The 13,701-nt window shown below is 33.9% G+C and overlaps 1 protein-coding gene and 1 pseudogene across 1 annotated transcript; one reads left to right on the plus strand and one right to left on the minus strand.

The window, feature by feature from the left end:
* Nucleotides 1–5,927: 5,927 nt before the first annotated feature.
* On the minus strand, nucleotides 5,928–7,892 carry LOC143539331 (zinc finger BED domain-containing protein DAYSLEEPER-like). Its single transcript, XM_077032670.1, has one exon. It carries the CDS (start codon nucleotides 7,890–7,892, stop codon nucleotides 5,928–5,930), a length of 1,965 nt encoding a protein of 654 aa, XP_076888785.1.
* Nucleotides 7,893–11,169: 3,277 nt separating this feature from the next.
* LOC143539333 (zinc finger BED domain-containing protein DAYSLEEPER-like) lies at nucleotides 11,170–13,175 on the plus strand (annotated as a pseudogene).
* Nucleotides 13,176–13,701: the final 526 nt, after the last annotated feature.

Consider the following 13,701-nt stretch of genomic DNA (forward strand, 5'->3'; position numbering starts at 1 on the left):
AAAGAGAATGAGTTGTCTTCTAACTTCTCCATCCATAACTATAACATGACCATTATAAACCTTTATTATACAAGGCTCAAAAGAAACGAATCCATCGAAAGATATGTTCGGATTCAAGCCTTCGTGAGCTCATCTGGAAGTTTAAATGCATTCAGATGAAATTGTTTTGGTCTCTCTCACACACTTGTAATTATTATTTAAAAACTGTTTTTGAAAATAAATTAACGTGACGTTGGAGGGAAAATATGTGTGTCTTAAAGATGAATGAAAATGCGATGTGTCAACTAACGAGTCATTCATGTGAATGTTCAAATTGGCCCCACGGGAGCTGCTAGCTCATGGTCTAATGTTAAGAATATCTTAATGCGGTGAAAGCAATGTTTTAAAAACCGGGCGATTGAACCGGTATTACCGGGTTTCGCATATCGAGCCTGTATTTTGAGTCTTGTATTTTTTGACGGTTTGTTAGAACACTGAACAACCGTTTTTTTTTCTCTAAAATACCGGTTTAAACAGGCAAACCGGTTTTAAGCAAAAGAGATTTTTGATATTTTGTGGCTCATATTTTTTATTACATAGCAATTAACATTAATGCGAGTAAACTTTTGGGTTATTATTTGAAAAACATCTAGGGCTTTTGTATTATTTTTTTTATTATGAAATGACTTTTGAATTATATTTTATTATGAAATCATATATTTTTGAGTATTTTTTGAGTTAAAGAAGCATTTATATGAATTTGTAAGATAAATTATTCAACCAAGGTTCAACCGGATATACAATATTTTAGCGCAACCCAATACAATTTAAAAAACAGGTTTTAAAACATTGGGTGAAAGTGTACCATGAATTTGACTAATGTGGATTAAAAGTACGAGGTAAATTAAGTATATGAATATAAAATCACGTGTCACATGTGGGTTTAACTAATTTTCTTTTAATCCTATGTTTGTTTTCTAAGGTGTTATCTTTCTATAAAAAATTAAAAATATAATAATATAACAATTATTACTTCTTTTCAACAAAAACCTGCTTATGGGCACATGAGCACATCTGATTATTTTACTTTTCACCAAATAAACAAGATCGTAAAATAAAGTTTTTTGTTTGATTCCAACATGTCATAGGGTTATATAACCTTTGAAACTCCTAAGAGCAAATATGCTTTATAATTTATATATTGTTATCGACTTATCGTTAATTCGTTATTAAACTGGCATTTCTCACTTACCTACTCGTTATTAAACTATCATTTCTCACTTATTTCTTAATAAAAAAGTTATACGGTTTTTACAGGTTCAGAGTTTATGGTTTTCAGTCTATTTTAGAAAATATGTTTCACTACTGTGTACTTGCCTGGTTGATAGATATTGTTTACCAAGATATGTAATAGTCAGAAACAAGTAAGACTGGTATAGAAAAACCATGAGAGACTCCACCTTATCAAACACTAAAGGCGTGTCAAAGCACAAAATCGATAAACACTTTATTGTAAGAGAAATTGACTCAAAAACTCGTCACAAAATTTTCTAATGATCACACATTTAAAGCCTCTACCAAAGCCCCATATTTATAGATCTAACGCTAACATGGAGAACAAGACATTAGCATAAAAAACCTCTTACAGTTAGGAAACTAAACAAACTTGACCGATTTGTCAACTTAGGTTTTTCCATATTCAGCAACTTGTGAGTATGTTCTGGACTTACCAACATCACATTCAAGATTCAATTGATATAACACACTGAAATGAAAATGATGAACTTAGATCGAATAACTCTCAATCTTATAACCAGGAAATTCATAACTCTAAAATTAATTACAAACTCGTTACCATAATCACAACTTTGACTAGGCAGGGCCGGCTCCGAGAAAGCAAAAAAAAAAAAAAAATTTGGGCCGAAGACGAAAATTTTTTTGGGCCTTAAGTAAAAGAAGTATTTTTGTTGGGTTTAAACAATTTAAATTTTATATGTGTTTACTTTGTTATAATTTGGGTTGTGTAAAAAACTTTTGTATAAAAAAAGATCAAACATGTGTCAACTGAGACTTGAACCCATAACCTTTTGGTTATGAGTAATAACCTGCGCCACTAGACCAAACTGTTGGGTATGTAATTAGGTTTAAACATTAGATATACATATTGTATTTCATAAAAATAAAATATAATTTATAAAAAAAAAAATTCCGGGCTTAACGGGTGTCGGGCATGTGACCGTCGACCACCTTGCCTCACCCCAAGGCCGACCCTGTGACTAGGTTATATAGACCATGACTCAATATATTTAGAGATGGACTCGAACACCTAATTCAATAATAAATAAAACCTCAAGTTCATCTTCTAATCTAATTAGCTATCATAAATTAAATACAGCTCATTTAATTTATCTATAATTAATTTAATCAAATGACCCATTTTTATAACTCGAAACCGGCCTACCGAACCAACCAGACACGGTCTTTTGCTTGAGAGAGAATTACGTCCAACAAACACTACAATTTAACTATAAGCCCTTTGATTGATACTTTACAAGTTAACTATAAGCCCTTTGATTGATACTTTACAAGTTAACTATAAGCCCTTTAATTGATACTTTAGTAAATCATGATTAACAAGTTACTATTCTTGTATTAAAACACTAAAGAGTTGTTTATTGCATTTAAAATGATGCTATATTTAATGTGACGCGCAATTCACCAATGTATCGGTTAATACTTACAATATATAATATATGTTAGTGTAGGTGATATGATCACTTTCGTAAAAGCTATAATCAAAATCGATAATCTCAAATAACAATTTGTATTAGAATATAAACAAAATATATTTTCTTTGAAATCATCAAACGTACGTTGTGGAGTCTAAATGAACACGCCGTTGGTTTTTATTTTAACATTCCCAAAGATTCTAAAAGAGATCCACCTTTCTATAAATGTTAAAAGCTGGCATGTTAAGAGACCAACGTGTGTGATATATTTATATTTATATCATTACATATTATATTTATATCCTTATATTATATTGAAATCAATCAAGTAATAAGCTATTTATATTATAATAAAAAAAAAGCTAACAATAATAAATGTCATGTTATTATATATTATATTGCTCTTTAGTATTGAAGAGATATGTAAGGGTCACTAGGATAATATCTTGAGTCATACAAATACCAAAATTTCATGTTCGAATCAGGTCTGACTATGACTATGCAAGAATGGCTTAGAAATTGCACAAATTGGTTCAAATACTAGCAACTTGAGAGACTGGCCTAGGACTCGAACCAAGTCTTAACAATAGGGCACGTTTTGGATATAGTTTTTACTATTAACCGGGTCTGGATGATCGATTTTGATAGGTAAGACCCGTTTAATCACCCCCCTAGTGAAATGGTGACTCAAGCACAATAATGAACCAAATACAATTCAACCTATGGATTAAATCCCGGAAAAAACTAATCCGCTTGTCACACGATGACCTAATAAGTGTGATGGGTTTTGGACATATCAAAAACACGATGTCACCCTCAAGGACGGTTACTATCAATGTAATCGGACCCACTCGATGATAGTAACGCTTACCGACATCAACTACAAAGAGAAGGTTTTCGGTCAAGGTACATGAATCTTCACTCTCAACTCTTTACTTTTAATTATACTTTTATTCTCAGGTCGCTTTACTGATTCTCATGCCGAAGATTGGTTGGGGAGAATCTCCTTGTAGCGAGACTAACGGTGATCAGTTTTGTAGATATAAAGTGTTTCACCGGATACAATTATCCTTTTCTCCAATAGCATTTTGGCCAAATAGCTCGTTTTCATAACTAGTTTGGTTTAGTGTTTTTTCAAGTATATGTGTCTTTTACACTTGTTCGTTGTAATGTTCCCTTTTCACTAATGTTTTTTTAAGGTATTATGTTTAAAACAAAACATAGTTGTGTTTTAAGAGTTAATGACACGTGACAATTAGCATGTTTTAATAATTGAGGTGATTACCGATTACATTTAAAAAACAATAATTTATGCACATCATTTACCTTAAAACTCTTAAGTTTATCGTATATCTTGTAAGTTGTAAGAGTCTAAGAAAGATAATCGGTTATATAATGTTGACTAAAACCAAATTATTTGATTTGTCTTTGGTTTTAGTAATAAACGAACTAACCTAGACATGTGCACACGTTGATGACTCGTCCTTATTTATAAACCTATAAACCTAGTCCGACTGATACAAAATTCACACATTTTAAACGATAACGTATATATTTTTTAGCGCGTCCGCTAAAATGATTTATTAAACACACGGAACAAAACGTAAAAATAGTCACTTGGGTTGTATTCGAGTGGTAAGAAGCAAAGCTTCTTTAGTAGACACTTAGGTTTAGTGTGATACATGTATAGTAAATAGGGTGTGTTTAACTATTCAAAAAAATGTAAAAATATATCATGATTATAAAATCTTATGTATGATAGTTATAACAAATCTTTTATCTAAATGTATAATTAACGAATATTTAACAAGATTGATGGTTAATATTGGTGTTTATAATAATACATTATGACTTTGAGTCTATGAACGTAGAGGATCCATAACGCTTTGTTTGTGGATGCTCGTTAGAGTGAGGAGGCAAGGATGGACGAGGAGGTGGCAAACAATAATGTTGTGATGGTCGTTTGTTGGTGAAGTTTGTGGGGAAACAAGAAGGCAGGCGGGGAAGTGGAGGCTATCGTCTCTCTCTCTCATACATACATACATACATACATACATACATACATACAGTTTTAATATTTTTAATGAGGTTTGTGGAGGTTTGGTGTTGTGGAAAAAACTAAGAACTTTTATGAAAAGTTTAAACTATGACGTGACGTTAATATAACGGTTTGTCAACAGCTCTTTTGTTGTTGGACTTAACAAGAATTGATACCCAATAATTAGGTTGTTGGCAAATGAATTCCAACATATGAATTATGAAATGGAGCACTCACTTTTGATCAAATAAGGCACATATTTTATAGACATACTTATTACCATTGATAATGGGCTGGGCCCATAACTAGATTTGCTATATCCCTTTTTCAATTATTGTTATATTGATGTTGAGACTAGAGGGGCACAATGAACCCGAACCTGGAACCGGACCTGAAATAAAATCTGGAACCGTTTTTTCTAATACCCGGGTTTTTAATACCTGAACCCGTACCCGACCCTACCCGTAGGGTACGGATAGGGTATGCATTTTGGCACTAAAACCCGAACCGGACCCGATTTGTACCCGGTAATACCAAAAAACCCGAACCCGTTCCATACCCGGAACCGCGTATTTCAAATACCCGATGTATACCCAAAAAAATACCTTAAAAATACCCGAAAAATACCCCTAAAAAGTGCAAACTTTAAAAAAAAATCCAATTTATACCCAAAAAATACCCGAAAAAACCACTAAATAGGGTTTTTCAATACCTCATAATAGGGTATTCAAATACCTGGTTTTTGAATACCCGGTTTTATACCCGACCCGAACCCGATGCATAGGGTATGGTTTTTAGAGAGAATACCCTACCCGAACCCGACCCGATTATTACCAATACCCGGTCATACCCGTACCCGGTTATACCCGAACCCGGATATTTAAAAAACCCGATTTGTGCACCTCTAGTTGAGACTCAAGATATACACACTCTTTTTAGTTATAGACCATATCCACTCATAAATATGACACAATAATAATCATATAATACTCAAAACATGGTTAACAAAAATCAAAAAATGGTAGAAATAATTCATAAAAAATAGTAAAACCATATGATTTTTTGAAGAGAGTAGTAACCAATATCCCAAAAGATTTACATTATACCATAAGTTTAATAACCAAAAGAAAATTAAATCTTGCTACTATTACCCAAGAACTAAATGTACCAGCTTGTGAACTTTAATGTTGCATCCAATCTTTTGCACAAACAAGTGCTTCAACAGTAGCCGGTTTTAACGAACATCGATATCGATCCATCTTCTTACTCGTCACATCAAAAACCGAATCTTGAAAACTTGTCGAAACAGGAATCGACAATATGTCACATGCTAGTTTTGATAAAGTAGGATACATTCTTCGATTTAACTTCCACCAGCCCAAAACATCAAACTCCTGCATCCGAGGCAACACGAACTCTTCTAAATACTGATCAAGTTCGGGTTTCATATATGCAACTCCGGATATGCAAACATCAAAATCAGAAAATACTTCATTTTCATGAGCCCCGGGTTTCAAACCCTCGGTTTCATTATCAACAAACGTCGGTGGAGGAAGCGTTTGCACAACGTAATGAAGAAACAGCTCATGAACACCATCATTCACCGCTTTAATCCATTGGCCCGCATCCTGACCGTACAGTCTGTCAAAACTAAACTCCACAAGCTTCATTTTAAATCGCGGGTCCATAACAACCGCGATTGACAACACCAAAAAGCAGTCTTTCCAGTATATATCAAATCTTTCGTGCATTGACCGGGTCAACTTTCTAACAAAAGGATCTTTACTAACCAATTCATGTTTAAGCTCGAGTTGTATCTTCCACGCTTCATGAAAGAACACATTTGCAGTCGGATACATGGGGCCCTTTAGAATATCAGCAGCATCAAGTAAGAGTTTCAAGAATTTACAAAGAACGTCGACTTGCTTCCATTCGGCCATCGTGAGGGTATTTTGGTAATTTTGGTCCAAAGCATCCAAATAAGAAAACACCTCTTTTAACTCACTTGCAGCCACCAACATATGATATGTGGTGTTCCATTGACTCTGGTCATCAAGCACAAGACTTTTCACACTTGGGACCTGAAGTTGGACTTTGAGTTCGTTAAACCGTTCTTCGCAAGATTTAACCGTCACCACATACTTCACACTATCACGAACTTTTTTCACTGTTTCCGATAATGCCCCTAACGCATCTTGCGCAAGACGACACAAAACCCGTGCAAAACAACTCCCAATCAAGAACTTCCCACTCAAACTTAATGAGTCATCAAAATTTAACGAGTTTTTGACCGAAATTCGACTCCTTAAACTCTTTCTCACATCTTTGTTTGCAAAAGATTCATCAAGAGTTACTGCAAGCAACTTATTCTCCAAGTTCCAATCATTAATACAAGAACAAACAGCGTGATCAAAACCAGACACCGAATCAGGAAACGGTAACAACACAACCGAAAGAATCTTCCTATGCATTTTCCAATCATTGTCTACAAACTGGCCCGTTATGAAAACATACCCGACACTCTGATCTGTGGCCCGGTACTCGAGAGAGAGGTTAACCCGACCCGTGCAGCTCCTAACCATATCTAAAACAGCCTGCCTTTCTCGTTGGTATAACGTCAAGCACTCGTGCTCAACCGCTTCCAGGGGCAAAATGGTAATTTCAGGTTGAAGTGATTTTAAACAGTTGAAAAAGGCAGGACCTTGTATTATATCAAGTGAATATTCATGCATAATAACCATCTTTGCAATATCCTGCTTGAACTCATCTTCATTAAAGGATGAACCTTTCGGTCTTGAAGCTCTTTTACGACGTTTTCTTGGGATGCTATCATCACCATTATTATTATTATTATTATTATTATCTTGAGAGATTAATGGTAAATTTTGATGATCACTTTGCAGTCGGATAACGGGACAAATTCTTTTATCAATATGTCGTATCATGTGACTCGTGCCGGATGATTTTTTACCTGAAGTATGAGCAAATGTATCCTTGCAGTAGATACAACGGGCTCGGGTACATTCATCATCAACTGTTACAATAGTAAAATGTTCCCAAACCATTGATTTTGCTTTTCTAGTCTTCTTATTCTTCTTCACTGAATCCACATTAACAAGTTCATTGTTGGTTGCAGTGCTAGCCATTATTATATAAATGTCTGCAATATATATAAATACAACATTGCACTATGCATAAATGATCATGACAATATCAACATAGAGTAAGTCAACCAAATAACAAAACTATAACAGTTTCAAGATAATTTTGCTAGCAACATGTTTTTTTATTTCATAAAACCATTAATAACAACAAGAAGAATATGTACAAGTAAAAAATATGACCATAACTTCATAAATATGTGTGTGAGATTAATAATATTTAATAAAGAAGATGGGCTTACAGTTAGTATGGGGGCTGAACCCTAGCAGAAGTCCAATAATAATATTGTATAAGAGGCTTTTGTGTTTATGGGTCCATATATATATATTAGCCCACCGCCTCTTTGTTATTATTTTATATAATCTCAGCCGTTCATATTTGTATAAGATTTAGGGTAAAAATATTCAAATTGAATTAGATTACATGATGTTTATAAAATTACAATTTTTAATAATAGCTTTTTATTCGGTTGGAAAACTTTTGATACTTTCCAAAATTATACAATACTATTATTATTATTATTATTATTATTGTTATTATTATTATTATAGTGTTGGTGCCTTAAAGTTTATTTATTTATTTATTATTATTTTTCTTATTTCGCTTAAGTAATTTTTTTTATTTGTTTTCATTTTTGATTATTTCATTTGTTCTTATAATTTTGATTTATTTTATTTAAATTTTTTTTAATTCACCGTAGAATTTTATCTAGTACCGTCACGAACCTAACCGATACAACCATACATGCCTAATTTACATCGACTCACAGCCGCAACGAGCGGGTTTTAGCAATTCCACGTCAACAATATATTATTATTAAAATATGTTAGGTCTTTGGGCGTTGACGAATTTATTTTTAGGGTTAAGTTTCAGTACTACTTTCGTACCGTCACAAACCTAACCGATACATATTGAATTCGCGTCGACTCGTTGTCACAAACGTCGAGGTTTACATATGCCACGTCATCAAGATATTACTTATTATTTTATTTTTTTATATATTAATGTTTTTTATTTTGGCGTTCACGGATTTATTATTTGAGTTTAGGTCCACCTCTGGTACCATCACGCACCTAACCGATATCAATCTAATCCGTGTCAACTCATAGCCGCAACAAGTGTGTTTTACCAACCAGACACACTTTGTTTTAAATATTTTTTTTTTGTGTGTCATACGTTATACGAGTGTCAACACTATTCTAGGCGTATACTAATTTATCTTTTAGGTGTAGCGTCAATACTGTAACGAACCCAACCAATACTGAATGAATTCGCATCACTGCGTCGTCGCAAAAGCAATAGATTTTTTTACCTAGTTATCGTTAAAAAAATAAACCAAAGACCATAAACTAAGATACATTAACAAAATTAATTTGTTTATTTTATCTATTTGACCCATAGTCATTCATTAAGCCATATAAACTACCATCAACAATCAAGTTGAGACCTTTTGCCCCGTTATTTTAACCCGAACCAACCATTTAGCATAAAACCTGTAACATTCATATTTGATCACTTTTCAGTGTTAAATATTTTACAAAGATAAAGATAGTCACTAAGCAATATATAGAGATCAGTTTTTTTTCTTTCTAAAATACCGGTACCGTACTTGTACCAATTTCACCTATTCAGTATTTTAGTATTTGGGTATTGGGTACTGGGTGCTAAGGGTATGGTATTTCGGTATTTTATACCCGTATAAAATATGTAGTTGTTTTGTTAGAAACTTCCATATTTAATTATTTATGCCAAAAAATAGGTCTAACTGATAATTAATCATACAGTCCAACCGGTATTCATACTAATTTAGTCAATTTAATTCATGTATCTAGTGTTGTAAAATTATCTAGTCAGGCGGTGGGGTGAGGACTAGCGATTAATCGGATCGGACTTTAATGTATAATTTTAAGTTTTATATATACGCGCACACATTTTTATATGTAATTTTTCAGTTTTATACATACACAAACATATTTTGGCTGGAATCTCGCTTGAAACCGCTGGTTTTTGCTAGAATCTTGCGTGGAACCACTGATTTTGGTCGGAAACTCGCTAGAAACCGTTGATTTCAGTCGGAATCTTGCCGGAAACCGCCGATTTTGGTCGGATTTGACTAGAAACCGCCGGTTTTGGCCGGATTTGACCATTGACCGATTAATTGGCCAACCAACGCAAAATTAATAAGTGAAGTGGAGACTAGCGAATAATTAGGAATTAAACAATGACTACTCGAGATTTTTGCAACACTGTATGTACCGCTTCAGTTTATTTGTTAGTCGTACTCATACCAGTACCAAGATCATTAAAGATTCGGAAAAATAAACAAATAAAGCGGTACCGAAACACGTATGATACCAAATCGTATAAAAAGTTAAAAACACCCGTCCATTAATCTCTCAATATTGAACGGCTGTGATTTAATATCAAGTGGCGGTGGGCTAATGCCTAACATATATAGAAATGGACCCATAAACACAAAAGCCTCTTATACAATATTATTATTGGACTTCTACTAGGGTTCAGCCCCCAAAACTGTAAGCCCATCATCCTTGTTCTATAATCTTATTCAAACTCCAAAATTTCATTTTTATGTTTCTTTTGTTTAATTCTTTATCAATCTTTTAACAAAAATGTTGTATAATGTTAAACCCTTTAACCCTATGTCCAAGATTTCTCAAACCCAACATGTTTTATGATTGCATGTTTATGGAAACCAATAAAAATGTTGTCTTTAGTCTTTACTCATGATCATATGTGTTAGTTGTACAAAATGCATAATATGAATTCTTGTTGTTGTGATTAATATTATATGTTGTTAGCAAAATCATCTTGTAAGTTGTAACTGTTATAGTTTTGTTGTTTTTAGCCTTTTTATGTTAAACAATACTTCAAGAAAAGTGTGTACAGTGTATGGTACGAGTTCGTTACAAAGATGGGTATATGTACTTGTTAAGTTGTTCAATCTTTTTTATCTGTTAACAAGTACATTTTTTTAATAAATATTAAACTATCTATTAAACTTATATTTAAAAAAAGCACTCTAAGAAAATTAAAACATTTATAGAATTTTTTTTTATATATAAAAAAAATATTTAAAAAACAGTATTTGAAATAAACGTCGTGTTAATGTAAAACTTGAGATCAGGGGTACATTTATAAAAACTATAGGAAAAAGGGTACGTTTAACAACACCTTTTTATATTATCTGATCATAACAGCTTCAAACATCAGAAGCCACATTAATGTGACAGTTTATTTTTACAAGTCATATCTATTTTTTAAGTTCTTATTATATGATGAATTTATTTATTACAGAAATGTCTATAGCAATGGATAACCCTGCAAACAACAATGAGCATTCTATTGTGAAGACTAGACCAAAGAAATCAATGGTATGGGAACATTTTACTATCGAAACCGTTCATGCTGATGGCCTGAAAGCCCGTTGTATGCTATGCAAGGGATTATTTGCATACAAAAAAACATCTGGGACCAGTCACCTAAAAGACATATTACCGAGAAGATTTGCCCCGTTATCCGAATGAACGAGAAAACTGATCAGATTTTACCAAGTCATCATCATCATCATCATCATCATGATTTTACCAAGTAAACGTCGTAAAAGAAGTTCAAGACCGAAAAGTTCTTTCTTTAGTCAAGATGATTTCAAACAAGATATTGCAAAGATGGTTATTATGCATGAATATCCACTTGATATAATACAATGTCCTGCCTTTTTCAACTGTTTAAAATAACTTCAACCTGAAATTACCATTTTGCCCCTGGAAGCGGTTGAGCACGAGTGTTTGACGTTATACCAGCGAGAAAGGCAGGCCCTTTTCGATATGGTTAGGAGCTGCACGGGTCGGGTTAACCTCTCTCTTGAGTACCGGGCCACAGATCAGAGTTTCGGGTACGTTTTCATAACGGGCCAGTTTGTAGACAATGATTGGAAAATGCATAGAAAGATTCTTTCGGTTGTGTTGTTACCGTTTCCTGATTCGGTGTCTGGTTTTGATCATGCTGTTTGTTGTTGTATTAATGATTGGAACTTGGAGAACAAGTTGCTTGCAGTAACTGTTGATGAATCTTTTGCAAACAAAGATGTGAGAAAGAGTTTAACGAGTCGAATTTCGGTCAAAAACTCGTTAAATTTTGATGACTCATTAAGTTTGAGTGGGAAGTTCTTGATAGGGAGTTGTTATGCACGGGTTTTGTGTCGTCTTGCGCAAGATGCGTTAGGGGTATTATCGGAAACAGTGAAAAAAGTTCGTGATAGTGTGAAGTATGTGGTGACGGTTAAATCATGCGAAGAACGGTTTAACGAACTCAAAGTCCAACTTCAGGTCCCAAGTGTGAAAAGTCTTGTGCTTGATGACCAGAGTCAATGGAACACCACATATCATATGTTGGTGGCTGCAAGTGAGTTAAAAGAGGTGTTTTCTTATTTGGATGCTTTGGACCAAAATTACCAAAATACCCTCACGATGGCCGAATGGAAGCAAGTCGACGTTCTTTGTAAATTCTTGAAACTCTTACTTGATGCTGCTGATGTTCTAAAGGGCCCCATGTATCCGACTGCAAATGTGTTCTTTCATGAAGCGTGGAAGATACAACTCGAGCTTAAACATGAATTGGTTAGTAAAGATCCTTTTGTTAGAAAGTTGACCCGGTCAATGCACGAAAGATTTGATATATACTGGAAAGACTGCTTTTTGGTGTTGTCAATCGCGGTTGTTATGGACCCGCGATTTAAAATGAAGCTTGTGGAGTTTAGTTTTGACAGACTGTATGGTCAGGATGCGGGCCAATGGATTAAAGCGGTTAATGATGGTGTTCATGAGCTGTTTCTTCATTACGTTGTGCAAACGCTTCCTCCACCGAAGTTTGTTGATAATGAAACCGAGGGTTTGAAACCCGGGGCTCATGAAAATGAAGTATTTTCTGATTTTGATGTTTGCATATCCGGAGTTGCATATATGAAACCCGAACTTGATCAGTATTTAGAAGAGTTCGTGTTGCCTCGGATGCAGGAGTTTGATGTTTTGGGGTGGTGGAAGTTAAACCGAAGAAAGTATCCGACTTTATCAAAACTAGCATGTGACATATTGTCGATTCCTGTTTCGACAAGTTTTCAAGATTCGGTTTTTGATGTGACGAGCAAGAAGATGGATCGGTATCGGTGTTCGTTAAAACCAGCTATTGTTGAAGCACTTGTTTGTGCAAAAGATTGGATACAACATGGAAGTTCATAAGATGGTACATTTAGTTCTTGAGTAACAGTTGCAACATTTTAAATATTTTTTTTTTTATTTTTTTTTTTATGGTTATGTGGTTATTGTAAATCATTTGGGATATTGTTTGGTTACACTCTTGAAACTCTAATATAGTCTACTACTATTTTTCCTGAATTATTTCTACCATATTGTTTTTATTTATTTCATGTATGTTTGATTATAAGATGATTATTATGTATTTTGCTTTGCAGGTTTATTAGACTAAACAGGATAAAAGTTATAAAACTCTTTACAAATTATATGTAATTATTTTAAAATATGCAAAAGTGAAAAAAATAAAAGAATAAAAGATACAACCGTGTCGGGCCTAACAAGATACTAGACTGCGACCAAACACACCCACCAATTCACCACAAGAAGCATCTACTTACACATTAAAATTTACACAAATCCTCCCACGATAAACCCGCAAACACAACCTACCCGACCTACTTGTCACCCAAAAAAAAGTAAGCGCTTTTACATCCCCTGCCACACCTTCCACCGTGACCGCCAA

Source organism: Bidens hawaiensis, unplaced genomic scaffold, assembly GCF_021521415.1.
Source record: "Bidens hawaiensis isolate Kalapana, Puna unplaced genomic scaffold, B.hawaiensis_p1.1 tig00011861_1, whole genome shotgun sequence".
In the NCBI taxonomy this organism is placed as follows: Eukaryota; Viridiplantae; Streptophyta; class Magnoliopsida; order Asterales; family Asteraceae; genus Bidens; species Bidens hawaiensis.

What these genes read in the sequence shown, in the direction of transcription:
- LOC143539331 (XM_077032670.1), bottom strand. Translation starts at nt 7,892, where the DNA reads ATGGCTAGCACTGCAACCAACAATGAACTTGTTAATGTGGATTCAGTG.